The sequence below is a fragment of the Sebastes fasciatus genome, chromosome 14 (genome assembly GCF_043250625.1).
Source record: "Sebastes fasciatus isolate fSebFas1 chromosome 14, fSebFas1.pri, whole genome shotgun sequence".
NCBI classification, from domain to species: domain Eukaryota; kingdom Metazoa; phylum Chordata; class Actinopteri; order Perciformes; family Sebastidae; genus Sebastes; species Sebastes fasciatus.
In genome coordinates, this window is record NC_133808.1 from 17515172 (window position 1) to 17535750 (window position 20579).

The 20579-nt window shown below is 42.1% G+C and overlaps 1 protein-coding gene across 3 annotated transcripts in view; it reads left to right on the forward strand.

Annotated features, from left to right (window-relative positions):
• The window catches only part of lrp2a (low density lipoprotein receptor-related protein 2a), a 60143-nt gene that overhangs the window by 28612 nt on the left and 10952 nt on the right, over positions 1 to 20579 (forward strand). For all 3 annotated transcript variants that reach the window (XR_012597162.1, XM_074659357.1, XM_074659358.1), the window contains 23 exons: positions 87 to 264; positions 357 to 570; positions 657 to 896; positions 1101 to 1289; positions 2576 to 3502; positions 3599 to 3764; positions 3848 to 4006; positions 4102 to 4391; positions 5208 to 5408; positions 5918 to 6160; positions 6252 to 6377; positions 7942 to 8061; positions 8632 to 8763; positions 9385 to 9586; positions 9668 to 9963; positions 11054 to 11720; positions 13043 to 13213; positions 13298 to 13521; positions 13673 to 13850; positions 14953 to 15149; positions 15269 to 15514; positions 16280 to 16408; positions 19717 to 19836. Coding sequence is in view for 2 of the 3 variants with exons in the window: in XM_074659357.1 (XP_074515458.1) it covers positions 87 to 264; positions 357 to 570; positions 657 to 896; positions 1101 to 1289; positions 2576 to 3502; positions 3599 to 3764; positions 3848 to 4006; positions 4102 to 4391; positions 5208 to 5408; positions 5918 to 6160; positions 6252 to 6377; positions 7942 to 8061; positions 8632 to 8763; positions 9385 to 9586; positions 9668 to 9963; positions 11054 to 11720; positions 13043 to 13213; positions 13298 to 13521; positions 13673 to 13850; positions 14953 to 15149; positions 15269 to 15514; positions 16280 to 16408; positions 19717 to 19836 (5615 nt within the window). In the remaining variant the exon portion in view is untranslated. The remainder of the gene's footprint in view (positions 1 to 86; positions 265 to 356; positions 571 to 656; positions 897 to 1100; positions 1290 to 2575; positions 3503 to 3598; positions 3765 to 3847; positions 4007 to 4101; positions 4392 to 5207; positions 5409 to 5917; positions 6161 to 6251; positions 6378 to 7941; positions 8062 to 8631; positions 8764 to 9384; positions 9587 to 9667; positions 9964 to 11053; positions 11721 to 13042; positions 13214 to 13297; positions 13522 to 13672; positions 13851 to 14952; positions 15150 to 15268; positions 15515 to 16279; positions 16409 to 19716; positions 19837 to 20579) is intronic.

Consider the following 20579-nt stretch of genomic DNA (forward strand, 5'->3'; position numbering starts at 1 on the left):
TAAGGCTATTCAAAATGAATAAGCAAATAGATCCATGACATGTCTGATACACAAACCTTATCCTCCATTCTTGAATGTCTTCTAAGCAAACTGTACTGGACCGACCAGGGAACAGAGAGCGGCATCCCTGCCAAGGTGGCATCTGCAGACATGGATGGCTTAAACCCTGTCACCTTGTTCACCAACAACCTTGATCACATCGAGTTCCTCACTGTGGACATCCAAGAGAACAAGCTGTACTGGGCCGTCACAAGCACCGGCATGGTGGGTCGTCACTCTCTTAGCTTGTTCTCACAAACATAATATTATATGCAACTTTATGTAAATCTTGGTAATTGTGCACGTGATCTCCACAGATTGAGCGTGGTGATCCAGATGGGAGTAACCGCATCACCATAGTGACGGGCCTGTCTCACCCCTGGGGTGTGGCTGTCTATCAAAACTACCTCTACTTCACCGACCGCAACTTTGAGGTCATAGAGCGTGTGGACAAGTCCACGGGCGCCAACAGGGTTGTGCTGCGAGACAACGTCGCTGGACTCAGAGTCCTGAAAGTGCATTATCGAGAGAGTGAGTAACACAAGAAGACATCACCATCCTCATTCACTGCTGTCTTTTCTTTTGTTTATCAGGCTGTATTCTCTCCACACACTCAGCCTCTGCAGGTACATCCAATGGCTGCACCAACAACATGGGAGTGTGTGAGCAGCTCTGCCTGCCTCGGACGCAGGGTCTCTTTTCCTGCGCATGTGCCACAGGTTTTAACCTTAACGCTGACAACAGGACCTGCGCTCCCTACCAGTCCTACGTCGTCATCTCCACTCTGTCTGCAATCAAAGGCTTCAGTCTGGAAGGAGCAGACCACTCTGAGGCCATGGTGCCTGTGGCTGGGAGAGGTCAGTGATTCTCATAAATGACTTTCTACTGTATGCTACATATGATATTTGAGATTAAAAACAAAAAAGTTGAGTAAATTAAAGTCTGGAAATAAAAGTGGAATAATAAACAGACAGAGTAACTGAATATCAAATATTCACGATGTGGTAATTGTGTTTGAAGCAACAATAATGGCCTCTAATTCCTGGCTTATCCTCCCGCAGGCCGTAATGCTTTACACATCGATGTCCACATGGCCTCTGGTTTCATCTATTGGTGCGACTTCAGCAGCACCGTGGCGTCTCAAAACGGGGTCAGACGGATCAAGCCAGATGGCTCAGGATTACATAGTGTAGTAACATCTGGAATAGGACGCAACGGGATACGAGGCATTGCTGTGGACTGGGCTGCAGGTATGTGCTGTTGTGCCAGATCACAAATGTGTTTGTTATGTTCAACCACATAATGTAAGTAGCGTGCAATGAAGTCAGTAAACTAAACTGTTATTTTAGGAGCTTTGTTATACATCCATTCAGTGCCACCTCTAATTTTCACATAAGTCATATATTTGTATCCATGTGAAGTACTTCCACAACACTTTAGATGCAGGTAAAAGAGGACTTGTTATGGAGGTAATGTTTCTATTCAAAGTTCACCACAACCTCATATTCCCACAGCGCTGAAGAATTTAATTTGATCTGAGTAACCAAAAGTAAAAGTTAAAACCAAAAGACAATGGTGACCCGTTGTAACTTGCTGTATGACACATGCCTCAGGCAGCAGATTGCCTGGCAGAGTCAATGTTTATAATGCTGCACTCACAGAACAAGGAGATCAGTCACACACAGGTGAAAGGAAAGACGATTTAATCAGCTAGTTTTGGAAAAACAGAGACAGCAGCAGGCAGGGCAATCTGTTTCCTTGTTACTCATTCATCACTATAACTGAATGCATAACGGAAAATCGGTTTTGTTTTAAAGGGATAGTGTGGGTGTTTTAAAGTGGGGTTGTATAAGGTACTTCCATAGTAGGTGTATTACCTACAGATTACGGTCGGCACGCCTCCAGCATCGAGATACAGACAGGGGTACCGACACCGAAGCAAAGCAATGTACTGCTGTGGACGAGGACGGCAGAGAAACGTATTTTAGCCGCCTAAAACAAAGGCTCACATCAAAAAATTTATATCCATTTAAGTGTACGTTATATTAAGAATATTTTCTGACGCTGAACTGAACTGAAAGTGAAACATATCTATACTGTTTTTGCCATCTGAGCCTGCTGGCTTTGGAGAGAGCATAGATAGATTTCACTTCAGTTCAGAACGAAAGGGCTGTCTGACGGCAAGATAAAGTGTTGAAAATATATTCTAAATATAGCGTACACTTAAACATATATAGTTTGTTTTAGAAAAAATATGTTTTTCTGCCGGTCCGTCCACAGCACTGTGTTGCTTTGCTCCGGTGCCGGTACTCCTGTCTGCTTCTCAATATATAATATATAAGTAATACACCTAATGTGGATAAGTTCCTCATACAACCCCACTTCAAAATACCCACACTATCCCTTTAATAACACCACCATAATGTCAGCTAGTAGCATTTTTGCTTTAATTGTGAACTGTCATATAGTAATTTGTGACTGATGACTTCATGCTCTCAAGACTTTAAACACTGGGTTTACTGGATTCTCTCCTCAGGAAACCTGTATTTCACCAACGCCTTCCTGACTGAGACATACGTGGAGGTGCTCCGCCTGAACACCACTTTCCGCAGGGTGCTCCTGAAGACCCAGGTGGACATGCCACGCCACATCGTGGTGGACCCCAGAAACAGATATTTGTTCTGGGCTGATTACGGTCAGAACCCCAAAATTGAGCGAGCACGCTTGGACGGCACCAACCGCACAATCTTAGTGTCATCGGGGATTATTACTCCACGAGGTCTTGCTTTGGACTTGCAAACTGGCTACGTCTACTGGGTGGATGACTCCCTGGATATGATCGCCCGTGTCAACCCTCAAGGAGGGGAGACGGAGATAGTCAGGTATGGCAGCCGCTACCCGACTCCTTATGGAATCGCAGTGTTTGAGGGTAGCATCATTTGGGTGGACAGAAACCTCAAGAAGGTGTTCCAAGCGAGCAAACTGCCCGGCAGCACAGAGCAGCCTGCAGTCATCAGAGACAACGTCAACATGCTGAGGGACGTCACCATCTTTGACCAGCGCACCCAGCCCACCGCTGCCCAGGAGCTGAACTACAACCCCTGCAGAGAAGCTAATGGAGGCTGCGCCCACTTCTGCTTCGCCCTCCCAGCTTCTGGCACAGGTAACAAGAAATGCAGCTGCGCTTTTGGGAATCTTGCAGCAGATAACGAGAGCTGCGTGGTGTCGAGGGATGATTATCTAATCTACACGACTGAGAGCACCGTGCGCAGCCTGCGCCTCGACCCCGAGGACCACGCGTTGCCCTTCCCTGTGGTCAATGTACCACGAACTTCAGTGGCGCTGGATTTTGACCTCACAGACAGGAGGATCTACTTCACACAGAGCTCAGGCACAGGAGCGAGCAAGATCAGCTACATCAGCCTGTCCTCTCCAACCTCAGCCCCTGTAGTGGTGGCTTCAGGTAGGTTTTGCACTCACATACACTTTTATTTATTCCTCTTGGAGTCTTTTAAGGATGTAGGAGTTGATACCAGTGGTATTGCTGATGTTTGGACAGATCTGGGGGCTCCTGATGGCATCGCCTATGACTGGATAAACAGAAGAATTTACTACAGCGACTATGTCAACCAGAGCATCAGCTCCATGTCTGTGGACGGCTCTCAAAGGACTATTATTGCCCATGTGTCCAGGCCAAGGGCCATCATGTTGGATCCCTGCAGGGGGTAGGATTTAACACAACACACACTCTCTGTTTGTTCATCAGATTAAACTGAGATTTAAAGAATAATCCTTTCTTGTTCCTCAGATACATGTATTGGACAGACTGGGGAACCCATGCAAAGATTGAACGTGCAACATTGGGTGGAAACTTCAGAACAGAGATTGTGAACAGCAGTCTCGTGTGGCCCAATGGACTGACCCTGGACTATGAAGAAGAGAGACTCTACTGGGCAGACGCCAGCTTGTAAGACCTGAAAAATGTCACTGTTGAAATATATACATATATACATACATATATATCAAACTGCTGCTATTATCATTATTTTGCTCTGCCATCAGACAGAAGATTGAGCGATCCTCTCTCACCGGGTCCAATCGGGAGGTCATCGTCAGCACCGCCATCTACCCCTTTGCTATGACCATGTTTGGCCAGTTCATCTACTGGACTGACTGGAACACACGCAGCATCTATCAGGCCAACAAGCACGACGGTTCTGACCAGAGGGTCATGATTCAGAACCTACCGTCTCGGCCAATGGACATCCACGTTCTGGCCGGCAGGAAGCAGCAGCAGTGTGATAGTCCGTGCCAGCAGTTTAACGGAGGCTGTAGCCACATCTGCACACCGGGTACGAGCAGTTTCATACTGTCACTTTGTTTTTCAGCAAAATATTATTATTGTTTTTATATACTTTATTTCAGGAGTGCAGGAGTTAACATAAATCTACATTTGCTTACATGTGATGTTGTTTATACTTAAATCATTCCTACAATGTTTATATATTTTAAAGTGAAAAAATAAAATTGATAGTAAATTAGAAAAAAAATAGAGAAATAAAGAAAATAGTAACAGGAATAAAAACAAGGAAAATATTAAATGATAAGATTAATTAAAAACAAAACAAGAATAAGCTTGTCGTGAAGGAGGCTAAATAACGCTCCAAACTTACGCTAAATTTTGGCGAGGAAAAACTGCCATGGCTGTTTTCAAGAGGTCCCTTGACCTGAAAATGGGATTTAGTCTCCCCTTTACAGACATGCCCACTTTATGATAATCGCATGCAGTTTGGGGCAAGTTATAGTCAAGTCATCACACTGACACACTGACAGCTGTTGTTGCCTGTTGGGCTGCAGTTTGCCATGTTATCATTTGAGCATACTTTTTATGCTAAATGCAGTACCTGTGAGGGTTTCTGGACAATATTTGTGTTTGTTTTGTGTTGTTAATTGATTTCCAATAATAAGTATATACATACATTTGTCCATAGTTAATTGCGATTAATTTGCAATTAATCGCAATTAACTATGGACAATCATGTAATTAATCACAATTAAATATTTTAATTGACTGACAGCCCTAATATATATACATACGCCTGTACATACTATTCTTTTAGTGCAATTTATTGTATTAACTGTTCTATTAAATTTTTTGATCTTGCTAGGACCCAACGGAGCTGAGTGTCAGTGTCCCTCAGAGGGCCGCTGGTACCTGGCTGACAACAAGCACTGCATCCCTGATAATGGGACTCGCTGCCAGCCGGGCCAGTTCACCTGTATGAATGGCCGCTGTATTCGGGCCCAGTGGAAGTGTGACAATGACGATGACTGTGGAGACGGCAGCGACGAGTTGGAGAGAGTCTGTGGTAGGGTGCTCTTAAAAGGGCTTGAATTGATTTGATTCTTTATTTGTATTTTCATCCTCATTTTGTGTTTTATTGAATTATCTAAAATCCCACTGTTGATTATTAGTCATAGCAGTCCTCGTAGAGCCCTTACACCTCCTGCATGAGTGAATCACAACTCTCTTCTCTATTAAATGCAACTCTACATCTTTTACCTTCACAAATACTAACAATGTATGTGTTTCTGCTTTAACAAAATGCTTTCATAGGACCTAAACCTGAATTCAACTATGTCGGTGTGTATGTTTGCACTTCAAGATTATGTTTCCATTAACATGCATCTAATTCCTTGCTATTAAAAACAAATGAACACTAACAAATGAATCAATGTGCTTATATCTTTGCATGCAGTCCCACAGCTGCTGTCATCCTTTATAGCCTTGTCAGGTAAAATGAGCGTCCACTGCGTATTGTGTATTCAGGCCTCTCGTTAGCCAGAGCTCTGACATGTTCTTGATTCTGATTGGCAGCCTTCCACACCTGTGAGCCCACAGTGTTTACTTGTGGCAACGGGCGATGCGTGCCTTACCACTACCGCTGTGACCACTACGACGACTGTGGAGACAATAGTGACGAGGAGGGCTGTCTGTTCAGACCATGTGACCCCAACACAGAGTTCACCTGCAACAACGGGCGCTGCATTGCAAAGGACTATGTTTGCAATGGCATCAACAACTGCTACGACAACGGCACCTCGGATGAACAAAACTGCCGTGAGTATCCCGAGTTTGTCAACCAGAAGTAATTGTTCAAATCAAAGTGGTTATTACTTATAGTAAATACTCTAACTTCTGATTATCTCAGCGGAGAGAACCTGCCAGCCAGAGCACACAAAATGTCAGTCCACCAACATCTGCATCCCACGTTCATACCTGTGTGACGGAGACAACGACTGTGGTGATATGAGCGACGAAAGCCCGACACACTGTGGTGAGTTCAGCTGCAGCTTTAGGATTAAAACAGTGTTTGTTTTTTTCTGTTAAGTTTCTAATTAATATTTCCTGTCTCATATAGTTATAACTTCTTTTTCACAGCAGAAATTTTGACATTTCCTTGCAGAAAAGGGACAGTTTTAATTAATGACATTCATTATGGCTGCATTATAATTGGGTGTACCAGTTCCAGGGTCCACTGGGACACTTAAATGGGATGGAGCTATCATAAATATTATTAGTAACTAGAGCTGCAATGATTAGTTGACTACTCGATCAATCGAGACAAGACATCTCACCTCATCACCACATCACCTTTTATAGATCAAATTAATCGACCAATTTATCGATCAAGAAAATAATCGGCAGATTATTCGATAATGAAAATAATTGTTGCAGACCTATTAGTAACACTTGTGCTTTTCCTGCTATGAAGTCGATATGTTGGCTTATGCCGTGTCTTGATCACTCAGTATTCCCTACTAAATAAACACGTCTACATTGAGAAGCAAATTGATATTTCAGACATTTATAAATCATAATTTTGTGTCATGGTTGACAGGTGTCGTGTTGCATGACTTTAATTTTCACATCTATCATTGGTGGAACATTGCATTATGAGACTTTTAAAATGCTGTGTGTCATTTTTTGTTCCATTGTGTACATTTTTGCATATAAATTTCACACTGAGAGAAAATAACTGTCAGTAAATATAGTGCACTAGGTAGCAAATAGGGAGTGATTTTGAAAACAACCTTATACAGTAGTAGGTTCAAGGAATGACATTGCTTGTACAGCGTCTCTCAATCACCATAAGAGGATCCCTTTACTAGGGCTTTATATTGGCAAGAATACGATATGCATCATGATACAGGGGTTACGATTCAATATATTGTGATATTGTAAGCAAGGTGATATATTGCAATTTTTTTAAATAAAATTTTTGGAAAACTGTCATAATATAAAGAACACATCACCATATGCAGACACTCTTAGTAAAAAATCGGAACAGTGGGATCTGCATTTATTACAGCCCTTGTAACATCCAACATCATAGCGCTACTTTGAGATGGCACATATCTTTGTAAATGAAATACAGTATTGACTGAGTTCATCTTCACATGTAAACTATTAATTAAAAATCAATTCAGTGTTTTTGAGAATCGATACAGTATCACAAAACATTATATCGCAATATTTGATATTTTCTTACTTTTTCTTTTTCTTACATTTTCTTACTAAACTAAAAAGGTTTTAAAGAAAAACATTCAGTTAGAAATGAAAAACACAAACTGCTGTGAATAAAACCAAAAAAAGCATTTAATAATGGTTTCCTATATATTGATTTAACCCACTGTACTGTAGAACCAGAAATCATTTTGAGTATGATATGTTGCTAATGAGAGATCTGCTCAGTCTGGCTAAAACAAGATTTTAATCTACCGAAAGTTATGAGAGAGATGGTAGTGTTTATCCCCCACTACTCCCTCATCAGCATGTTAAGATTCCCACACTGACAAGTCCTCCAAGTGATCTCATGCCTTTCTACGTCTCCTACACAGCGGAGTCCACATGTTCCCAGAGCGAGTTCCGTTGCTCCAGCGGTCGCTGCATCCCCGCCCACTGGCACTGTGACGGAGGGTCAGACTGCGCTGACGGCTCTGATGAACCCCTCTCCTGCAGTGAGTGTCGCACAAACTCCCTCACCCCCCAAAAAACGGGGCCTGTTGTGGCTTTGTGTGTCTGCCCCCCGCCCCATCATCAGCTGCTCGCTTATTGTGTGTTTGTGTCCGTCCGCCAATCTGCATCTGTGTGCTGCTGTGTGAGAGAGTGCTGTGAGTGATGTAGCGGAGAGTGCGAGTCAGTGGTGTATTTCTTTGTTGACGATGTGGTCAGTCAGGCCTCCTATTGTGCGCTGCATTCCTCCGTGGTGACGCCCCTCAGTGTCCTCTGACAAACAGCACCTCCCCCTCCCTTTGTCCACCAGGGGTTACAGAGCCTCACTTTGGCTTTTGTTTAGATAGCTCGCCATGCATGGGAATGTGGAGTTGCCATGACTATTTTGAAAGCTTTGCCACTGTTGTATTGCGCCTTGCTTATTAGTAGAAAAGCAGTGGGGGAAGTACCTGAGATAATTGGAAATGAGGGGAAAAAAACGAATAATAACTTATATTGAATATAACTGTGTGGCAGAAGATATTAAACACAATACTGTGCCGTGTTATCTACAGTTTAATGATTTGTCTCTGCAGCCACACTGGTCAGAACCTGCAACACAGATCAGTTTCGCTGTGATGATGGCAGGTGCATTGCCTCATCCTGGATCTGTGACGGGGACAATGACTGTGGCGACATGAGCGATGAAGACCAGAGGCATAATTGTGGTATGCATCCTTTCATTACCGCTTCCTCTCCTTCCACTTCTTCTTCCTCTTTGTCCACTTCTTCACCCTTTTCTGCATCTCCTCCACTTGTAGCCCATCCTCTTGTTCCCCATCACTTTGCCCCCTCCCTGCTTCCCCTCATCCTCTCGTTATTCAGGACGCTGATGGATTAAGGATACACACACCACTGGGGGAGTGTTGTGTGGGAGACACTGGCAGTCAGTGCCCGGCATCCTTAGTCTCCTGTAGAAGGTCTCCAATCCAAGGAGTTGACATTCCTGATTTCTCCTGCCTCACTCGTTACTTTGTGCATGTCTCCTTTCTCTGGCTTCCTGGCTCAGGGTGGATCAAAACTCTTATATCTCACCAATGTGTGCTCCAACAATAAGATGCCTGGAGCGAAAGACTTCAGCGCCGCCTGAGCCTCTGTAGGAGACTCACTTCAAACAATGTGGATCAATCACATTAGATGGATAAAGAATTTGAAGTCATGGCTGCGTGTTTTGAAATACAGTTTGGAATGTTTGGATTGCCAGAAATGCAGGTTGACATTGGGTCATCACCATCAATATTTAATTTCTCGTAAATCCCCCTGCCTGATTTTATATATTTTTTTTCCAGGCAATCGCACATGTTCAAGTGCAGAGTTCACCTGTGTGAACAACCAACCACCTCAGAGGAAATGCATCCCACGTGACTGGGTGTGTGATGGAGACGCAGACTGTGCAGACGCGTTAGATGAACATCAAAACTGTTCACGCAGCTCCTGTGGCACCAACGATTTCAGCTGTAGCAACGGCCTCTGCATACGCAGCTCCTACAGGTTAGAAAGATTTAATCATAAATTACATCTGTAATCAGCCCGTCTGGCAATGTGAGTTCATCTTTTGTCTTTTAAAATCAGGTGTGATCGACGTAACGACTGCGGGGACAGCAGCGACGAGCAGGGCTGCACCTACCAGCCGTGCCAGCAGCACCAGTTCACCTGCCAGAACGGCCGCTGCGTGTCCCACGACTTTGTCTGCGATGGCGACAACGACTGCGGGGACGAGTCTGACGAGGTGGAGCACATGTGCCGCACGCCAGCACCCACCTGCCCCCCTGGAGAGTTCAGATGTGACAACGGACACTGCATCCCCCTGAGCCAGGTGTGCGACAGGAGTGACGACTGCTCCGACAACAGCGACGAGAAGGGATGCGGTGAGTACAGAGATTTTCAGAGAAGTTCCAGAAATTGTTGCTATCAATAATAAGACTTTTGACCTTTCAGCTTCTTCAGTGTTTGTCTGCATTTGGGCTTCTCCAGCTGGTGCATGCTCCCTCTAGGGGAGATGTCAAAGAGGTGCTGGAGGCGATGTGGGGAAAGACAGAGAGATACAACTACAAATTACTGGACAGTTATGCTTTCTGCAATACTAATAATAATTGGCAAAATGCTGCAGTTAGAATGACTAAAGATTCTATGTTATCTGTAGATACTACATATAGCATTGTATTACATAGCTTTATAGCAGATGCATCACTATACATAATTGGGACTGGAATCAAATCAAAATACTGTGATTTTGATTATGTCTTAGCATCTCATATTTATAGTAGGGCTGGGTGATAATTTAATATGATAATTTATTGTCTTTCAATGGAATCGTATCATGATCAAATCATATATCGAGATATCGTGATAAACAATTACATCGTCTAAATTGATAATAAGCACATACTAACTCAAATTTCTCAGAAAATCTGATCAAACTCAGTTAAATCAAATTATTATTTTAATCTAATAACTCTGTATTTGTGTGCATGCATGTAAACATAGTCAGTGTATAGCTGGAAATATCATTTTTTTCTCTATAATTTCTATTGAAATTGTTCATTTTGTGTTAAAGTTTTTAATTAAATGAGAAAATACTCCATACTTTTCATTTGTCATGTATTTAACTCACACAGGAGTATACACAGGAGTATACAAAAATAGGCTTTAACATGTGGTTATATGATATGAATTATGTATATCGTGATGGAAGATTTTGGCCATATCACCCAGCCCTAATTTATAGTTAAGGTAAGAATATGGAGCCACATAATAGATAAAAAAAACAATTTAATCTGATAAGACAAAAAAGAATAAATAAATAAATTGTTAAATGAATAAATACAAGAACACAAATAATACAGCTTATCATTTTTGTTTTCTTTCTCTAAGATTAGATCAGACAAAAGGACAAAAAGTGTTTTCTTTGCTGATGACTTTAATAACTTCATTGATTTTATGCTTCTTTGACTGCAGGTGTCAACGAATGCACCGACCCATCCATCCATCACTGCGATCACAATTGCACCGACACACCCACCAGCTTCATCTGCACCTGTCGCCCCGGCTACCGCCTCATGTCTGACAGCAAATCGTGCGACGACATCAACGAGTGTGCAGAGACGCCGAACGTGTGCAGCCAGGTCTGTGAGAACGTTGTCGGCTCCTACGTGTGTAAGTGCGCCCCGGGATTCCTCCGAGAGCCGGATGGCCACACCTGCCGTCAGAACAGCGACATCTCGCCCTACCTCATCTTCAGCAACCGTTATTACCTTAGAAACCTGTCAACGGATGGACAGGCTTACTCTCTGATCCTGCAGGGCCTGACCAGTGTGGTGGCTCTGGACTTTGACCGCGTCGACAAGCGTCTTTATTGGATTGACGTGAGCCGCAAAGTGATTGAGAGGATGTCCTTCAATGGCAGCAACAGAGAGGTGGTGGTCAATAGAGTTCAGCATGGCGAGGGCCTCGCAGTGGACTGGATAGCCAGAAAACTGTACTGGGTGGACAGCTTCTTGGATTGTCTCAAAGTGTCTGAGCTGGACGGTCGATTTGTGAGGAAACTGGCTGAACACTGCGTTGATGCCAACAACAGCTACTGCTTTGAAAACCCCAGAGCCATTGTGTTGCACCCCAAATACGGGTGAGTCAGAGGGGAGGAGGAATTATGTCTTATGATAGATCAAAACATCAGCAGGGCCAATATTATTGGCTGGACTGCTATTATTGTCATGCCATTATCACAATATGATGGTATTAGCGTATACAATGGCAGATATTCTAAAAGAAATTGAATTAAATGTTTTATAGGCACAATTATTATGCATATTTGATCTTAAATTTTAGTAATCATCACCTACTTACCATGAAATTTACAGACCTGTAAAATGAGTTACCTTTTAATGGTAAACCTTTATTTTATGGGTCTTTAATTTCCTTTAATTTGTTACTAATTATAGGGAATATAGAGACAGAATAGACAGACATTTTGAAAGTGTTTTGAGGATTTAGTTAAAGAAAGTCTTCCCCCACAAAATGACCATTTGTATATAAATTAAGAAGTTACAAAGAATAAAAAAACAGAGAAACAGCAAAACTATATCAAAACATCCATTTACATACTCTCTCACAACTCATGCAGTATAATCTGAGTCTCATTTATCCAGTCGTATGCTCACTACTTCCCAAACACATGCATCTTTGCTAAAACCTTACTATTTAAAACACTTCCGCATAAACAGTGTCACGCTTGTGCAGGCGCAGTCCGAAGTGTATTAAATAGTACGATTTTGGCAAAGATGCATGTTTTTGGGAAGTAATGAGCATACACCTGGATAAATAAGACTTGGAATATACCGCACGAGTTGTGTGAGAGTTTGTAAACAGATGTTTTCATATAGTTTTGCTGTTGTTAAACGCGGCCTCCATTTACTTCAATCAAGACTTTTCTCTGTTTTTTGATTCTTTGTTCTCCGTGGAGGCATGCGAGATCAAGTTTTCTTCAAAAATTCAAAGTAACATAGGGTAATCAATTGATTGATGGTCATTTTATGGGTGAAGTATTCCTTTAAGTAAAGTTTATGAGCTCTATTTAATCCCCAGTAACTATTAATTAATTAATCATTTATGATTGGAAACTGTTGAATGGCTGTAGACCTGTATACAAACATTGTTGCTCTGCATTGACTAAAATGCCAGCAGATAATTGGAATTAATTATCTTGAAATGTATATGTAATTATAGGTAACATTTAAGTTCCTTTTTTGTTTTTTTTACTAATTATTTTTATTCAAAATATTAAAATTTTTAGTTAAGATAGATTTAGATTCTGTCATCTTATTTCTACTGTCTGCTTAAATAGCCTGCCTTTATCTCAACGTTTTTGTTCAGAAGTATAGATTCGCCTCTCTTCAGATATATGTAGATATCATGTGATCTAAAGTCGTTTTTTTGGCTCCCTGTTAGATATGTATACTGGACCGACTGGGGAGACAAAGCCTTTATCGGTCGTGTGGGAATGGATGGAACCAACAAAGCAGCTATCATCACCACCAAGATCGAGTGGCCCAACGGGATCACCATCGACTACACTAATGACAAGCTCTACTGGTCTGATGCTCATCTCAGTTACATCGAGTAAGTAGTCAAGAAGTGATCCCACTGTTTTTGCCTGCACTAAATGCAGTGTAAGTCTTGTAACTCTTTCATTTCTTCTGTCAGATACTCAGACTTGGATGGCCAACACAGACACACGGTGTATGACGGAGATCTGCCTCACCCGTTTGCCCTCACTGTGTTCGAGGACTTTGTATACTGGACCGACTGGAACATGCGCTCAGTGGAGAAAGGCAACAAATACGACGGCTCCGGTCGTGAGACGCTGGTTAACACCACTCACAGACCATTTGACATCCACGTGTGTCACCCTTACAGACAGCCTATCGGTGAGTTCAAATCTCAGACACTAAAGAGCTTTTAGCTGTTTCTTATCTCGACATGTCCTCCTTAAGTTGATTTAAGTGCAGGGTATTGACCTCAAGCAGAACAATACCTGGCCTGAGATTGTTTGACCGACTGTGTCGCTTCCTCTGACAGCAAACAATCCTTGTGCGGTGAACAATGGAGGCTGCTCTCACCTGTGCCTCATCAGTCACGGGGGACGGGAACACACCTGTGAGTGCCCCGACCATTTCCTGACCGTCCAAATAGGAGGTGTGACCCGATGCCTTCCCATGTGCACCAGCACCCAGTACAGATGTGCTAACAATGAACGGTTTGTCAAGATTTCCTCTTGTGGTGATATTTTTTATGTGATGTATAGCGTTTTAAAGAGGACCTATTATGCTTTTGTGCTTTTCCCCCTTTCTTTTAGTGTGTTACAGAGTTTTTTTGTGCATGTAAAAGGTCTGCAAAGTTACAAAGCCTAAAGTCCACACCAAAGGGAGTTTCCCTCCCCCACAGAAACACTGCTCCTAAACAGCCTGAAACGGCTCGCTTGAAGTCTTGCCTTTTCTTCCATAACGTGGTGATGTCATCAAGTAACACATTTGCACAATACCTGCCTAGGGGCTAGTTTGGTACGCCCTCAAACAAAGCTAGTAAGAGCAGAGTCTGAAGAGTTTGGTTCAGTTACATTAAAGCATGTAAGCATGTTATAGTAGAAACCCAACAAGTTTTAAAAATGCACCTGAAAATGAGCATAACAGGTCCTCATTAAACATCAGTATATCATTGTTGAACTGACTGTGATACATTAGCGGGACAACCATAAACATATTGGAGCACTGTTAGGATGAATGGTTGTTGTTATCTCATGTCAGGGGATTTATTAGTAACAATATTCAAACTTGAGACCAGATTTCTTATCATCACCAAAAAGGATGTGCTGCTTTCATCCTGGCGTTACATTGTGTGTTTTTATTTTTATTCTCTTGAAAGAAAAAAAATCCTGATAGCAATATTTACATGGGCTGTTAACTTGCTCCATTCATCATTTGTAATTTAAAAACACAGAAATATACAGTAAATCTGTTTGCTCTCTTTGCAATGAAAAACAGCTCCCCCTGCTGTTTGTTTTGTAATATAATCCACCAAAATCCTTCTATATTGGCACAAAAGGTGCACACCTGGTGCGGTGATGAGGCCAGAAGGCGCTAGAAATTTTCTTTTGTATAATTATACCTGTGTGTAAAAAGTAATGTAGCAAAGTGTAGTAATGATGTATTTGATGCTACACATGCTGCATTTAATTTTTATGCCCACTTACATTTGTGCAGCATTTCATAGAGTTGTAAGTTCAGAGTGGTTAAAGGGAATCAGGGAAACCTTTTTGTGCAACACAAAGATCATTTTTGACCCTGTCTCTGCTTCAACAGATGTATTCCTATCTGGTGGAAATGTGACGGTCAGAGGGACTGCAGAGACGGCTCAGACGAGCCCTCCACCTGCCCGGCTCGCCACTGCAGGCTCGGCCAGTTCCAGTGCAACGATGGAAACTGCACCAGTCCGCACTTCCTGTGTAACACCAACCAGGACTGCCATGACGGCTCAGATGAAGACCCTGTGCTGTGTGGTGGGTTGTGTTCTCTTAACTGACTCATTTTAATCGCTAATATCAGCTTCTCCAAAAATGTAATATATTCTTTGAGGCTCACCTTTAAGTGTCTGTTTCTTATGACTTTATCCCTCTAGCTACACACCAGTGTGAAAACCACCAGTGGCAGTGTGCAAATAAGCGGTGTATCCCCGAGTCGTGGCAGTGCGACGGCGAGGACGACTGTGGCGATCAATCTGACGAGGACCCCTCCCACTGCTCCACCAGGACTTGCCGCCCCGGACAGTTCAAGTGCAGAAATGGACGCTGCATCCCTCAGAGCTGGAAATGTGACGTTGATGATGATTGTGGCGACAACTCCGATGAACCGTTAGAGGAGTGCAGTAAGTAATACACAGTTTCTTTCTCCTACAAGGACTCAATCCCAGTCTGAGTTGCATCAGAGTAGAAACTTTGATTCGGATGAAGGCACACATTACATCAAGCTTAACCCTTTGAACTCAATAATAGAGATGGTCCGCCAAGGCCTACATTGGTATTTTTGCTTATTTGCTTATATGTGATGCAATTTCTTAGAGTATCTTCAAATGCTTCATATCCCTAAAATCTGTACAACATAAGCTAAAAGGTTATGTAAGTCAATAAACCATAATAATTGATAAAAGTATTGAAATTTGACTTGTTTTTTCATAAAATATTACTAAATAAACACAAAAAATATTGATCCAAAAGATTTCTAAAAGTAGAAACCTGAACAAAAGATTTCTCAGCACTACGTAAGTTATTTGAACTAGAATTTTGTTTTTGTTTTTGAGATATTCTAAGTTTTATGAGCAGATCGAGTGCAAAGGCGTTTTGATAGTTTCTTTATGATGTCATCACTAGCATACAACGTGATGACGTTATAGACAGAGGCCTGAGCTTTCTGCTGTAAAACAAATGAATGCTGTGGCTATTATGGTTTTTATTTTAGATTGATTTAAACAGGATCATGCAAACAACAATCTCCTGTGGCCGCCCGCGTGAGATCCGTTTTTAAAGAGTTAAACTAACCTCAAAGTCTAACTCCTTTTGGCATTAAATATCCATGTATTTGATGTTAAAAAAGGTGCACTCTTTACTTGACAACTGTGTTGTTTTCTCCCCAGTGGGACCGGCACATCGCTGTGACAACCACACAGAGTTCGACTGCAGGACCAACTACCGTTGTGTGCCACTGTGGTCTGTTTGCAACGGCCACAACGACTGCAGAGACAACAGTGATGAGCAGGGCTGTGGTGAGTCTGCGTCAAACAGAAGATCCACACACTGTATTAAAAAGCTCCCAGCACGTTTAATTGTGCAACGTTTCCTTCTAACAGAGATCTTCGTCAGGCATTATCAAATCCCCTTCACAAAGCAGAGCGAGTAACATATAGACACCAACACCTTCATCACTCAGGTGATTGTGATCTGCATGATTGAGAGGCAATCTACACTCGAGGTGGTCAATCAGAGCAGAGCTGAACGACCCTGTCTGATGGTGCCTTCAAATGGGGTCGTGTTTACTGTGTTTACGAGATGAGTACATATGAACGCCCCCCTCATGTCGTACTCACGACTTCGTGAGTGGAAAGTTTCTGAAAGCTCTGAGTTCACGACTTGTGACGTGTTTGTTGACGTTGTGAGAAATCGCGAAGCCCATGGAAGTGAATTTTTTGCATTTACTGCATTATGTTACCCATTTACTAGCTTGCTAAATTGTTAGCCTCTGTGGCTTCTAGACGCCGACAGTAACATTAATATTACCGTTGCTTAGCAGCGGTGTTTTCACGACTTAACCACTTGAACGCCAAGCATATCGTGTACACGACTTCCCATGTTGTAAACACGAGTTCACGAGTTTGAAGGCTTCATGATACTGCCACATGGGGGGACAGAGCATGTCTTCATGAAAAAAAGAACTAAAAACATCAAGATTAATAGTAAAATAATATATATTAAATACAACATATCAAAAAATAAGTCAAATATATGTCACAAGTCACATAGATCATCTGGAAAAAACAATCATCCCACTATATTGAAATTAAAAAAAATAGTAATAGTAAATAATAGTAATATATTATTGGCCAAAAAGAGAAAAACAAATATAATATTTTTTCAGGAATACAGGCTAGTTCAGCTTAGCAATAGGCCAACACTTCTATCATTTTCATATTCATATTTTTCACATTTCGTATTCACTTCTGTGGTGAGTCTGCGACAGCCATCCTTGAGACAGAACTGAGGTCCCGTTTACATCACGGCACTAAGTCAAAGACTGTTTGTTATTACGATTGAATATGCAATCAAACTTTATGTTAAAGCTTCAGTTCATTCGCCACACTTATTTGCTGATAGTGAGATGATTCCAGAGATCGCTGAAGATTAAAAACTTTACAGCATGGAAACAAGATTATGCGTTCAAGGAAGTGAGTGAGGGGCAATTAGCCAACACCTCAGCCTCCTGTGGAACATTACGCAGTGAGGTAGTGGGGGGGTGCTGATGGAGAGGGTCTCACCGCTCACCCTCCCCCACCATTTGCCTCTCCTTAAGAGCACCACAGATTTATGAGCTGTCCGGTGCTATGAGTCTACATATATGTGTGTGTGTGTGTGTGTTGTTGCTCTGTCCTTGCGTGGGGGCAGAAGGGTTCACACAAGTCTCTTTGTACTTTGCTACGATCCAAACACACTCGCCGCCGCGGCCCTCCCCGTCTCTTATCGGAGGCCCTCGCTCCATTAGTGCCATGCCGGCGCAGGACGGGAGATCCGCGCTAATCTTCCCGTAAGAATGTAGCAGATGGGCCAGGTGGAGGGTGAGGAGGGCAGGACTGGCTAACACCGCGCTATCTTTGACCCCCAGCAGCATTGTGCGGTAGAGACGGCTCAGACCAGCTCTCCTCCACTCCTCTCCCGTCTGTGCTTCTCATCTCCTGCAGTCTTATCCTCTACAGACACACACTAACATGGATAGAGGTCACCCATCTGTGCTAAAGTTGCTGCTCTCCTCCCTCTATGACTAGTGCAAGTTTAATTAAAAAACAAGATGCTTTTCATCTCAAACTGACATTTTCATCATTACTTAATAGTCTAAACATTTCCAGGCATATTGTGCTGTTGATGCTGTCATTGATAAACACACAATAATCACTCAGTTGCCAATTAATTAGGTACACCTAATAAATCCAGTTTAATACAACAACTCTGCAGTGAATCCAACCTTCATGCACAGGTTTTAGAGATGTGTTTATTCAACGCTGCTGTCATTTCTGAGGCTGCAGTTTGTGGTGATCTTGAACTTCATTATTGTTACTCTGAGAGGAGTTTCTAATATTTAGTTCACCGCATTTGTAAACAATAGACTAAATATTAGAAGCATGTTTCACAGAGTATAATTCAAAAGCATCTTGAGCTACAACAGCTTTCAAAATGGCCGTAAAGTTGAACCAACACTTCTATAAAACAGTTTCAACATTTAAGGTCTTATTGATCCCATTTTTATGTAGACAAATATATATATATATATCTTTTTTTAAATAATACCTCCACAGAGCTTTTAGAAAGGTGCCGAATAAAAGTATTGATTGTGAAATAATCATTTAAAAAATGTTGGCGGGTCCAAAATGAATGTTTTGTCTACCTCTTTGGAAGATATGTGACATTTGTTTCCCACCTCTAACAAGGCTTGTGAGCCGATAGTAAAACGACGTTGGTATCACGTGGTATCTCCGGGTCGTCAGTTAGGTTTGAAAAAACAGAAAAATGGCTGAGATTAACGGTGCGTTTCCGGCAACGACTTGTTGTGAAGTAAATGCAATTGAACTGGGAGGGAGAGTACGACATCTAGTGGCTGAATGTTATCAATGTTATCAACAGCACCTTTAAATGAACATTACAACTTCATGAAGGTAGAATTTATTGCAGGGCTGTTGTATTACATTGCATTCGTTTATAGTATATTTACTTCGTTTAAAGTATATTTTGATCCAGCCTCCTTCCACCAGGCACATGGGGCAGGACGCGTCGCCTTATATTGTACCATTGGGGCGTTTTTTATGCTAATTTATAATTCTCATAAACACACTCATTTACGCACAGGTGGCATTCATCATGTTTACACAGGTCATTGACACAGTTAGTAGCGTTTGAATCTGAATCTGACCAACAGTGTGTGAGCCCATAGTACAAAAATAGTAAGAGAAAGTTAAGAATAAGAAAATGATCTTGCATAAGGCCCTTTGTGTTTTCCCATGGGTATGAAATGTGCTGTATAGATAAAGCCTGACTAAATAGCACTTATTCATGGTACCTAAAAGTCTGAGCCAATGCATCGAACAGATGTAAACAATTATTTTGTTTGTTCCTATTTGTATTTTCTCTTACAAATATTTTCATGTAGCATCATGTTATATTCTACCTGGGAAAAAAGGCGCTAAATATCTTTAGTTCAATCAGATATGCCTGCATTTATAAATACAAATCTCGAGAAAAGATGTGCTTAGTTGAGCGTTAAACATACCTTAAAACGACAACCTGTTTAATGTATCTGCTCCTTCCCCAGACGAAGTGACCTGTGACCCTAACGGAGACTTCCGCTGTGACAACCACCGCTGCATCCCGCTGAGATGGAGGTGTGACGGCGACGACGACTGCGGGGACAACTCTGATGAACGCAGCTGCAGTGAGTGCTGTTCAACATCACTGATAAAGTCACATCATTCAGATGAAGGTTTGGTTTGAGAGTGTAAACAGTGAGAAGCTTGGAACATTGTTTTGATATCATCTAAGTGTCTTTTAAGTAGGTTTACTGAGGGAATTTTACCTCAGCTCCTGTGGATTGTCCAAATGAAAAAGGAGTGTTGATGGTAAAGAATAGTCCTGCTATCATTTTTATCAGACAGCCGGGAGGTTTTGTAAGAGGCTCGACACTTGTGCCTGAGTGCTGAGAGAGGCAGTCTTATCAGCTGCTAGAGAAACAGGCTGTCCTCAGTGTGTCAGAAAGAGGGAGTGAAGGAGTCCGTCACCCTTTGCCCTGGAGAATTTAAACATGTCTGAGAACATGCCAGTTAATAGAGATAATGTAGCTTCTCAAAGGAGAAACAGTGACTGGGGTTAAATCATGGTGGTACCGCTCCCCTTTACTGGTTGCTGCGCTGCTGATGCCAGGAGAGTTTGTCTCCAGTGAACTCATGAGCTCACTGCAGAGTAATGGCTGCACATACTGCTGGTGTGAGTGTGTTTTTGTCATAATATGGAGTAAAATAATAGATTTAAAAACCCTTGACAGCTTTAAGAAATGTGTCAAAGTTGAATTCTGGACACACAACAGCTTTTCACATCCCTCTGATTAATGTGTCTGTTAATAAAACTAAAATGAAGTCCTGCACTCGCTTGATTCCACACTTTGTGTTTTCATGTTTTTAC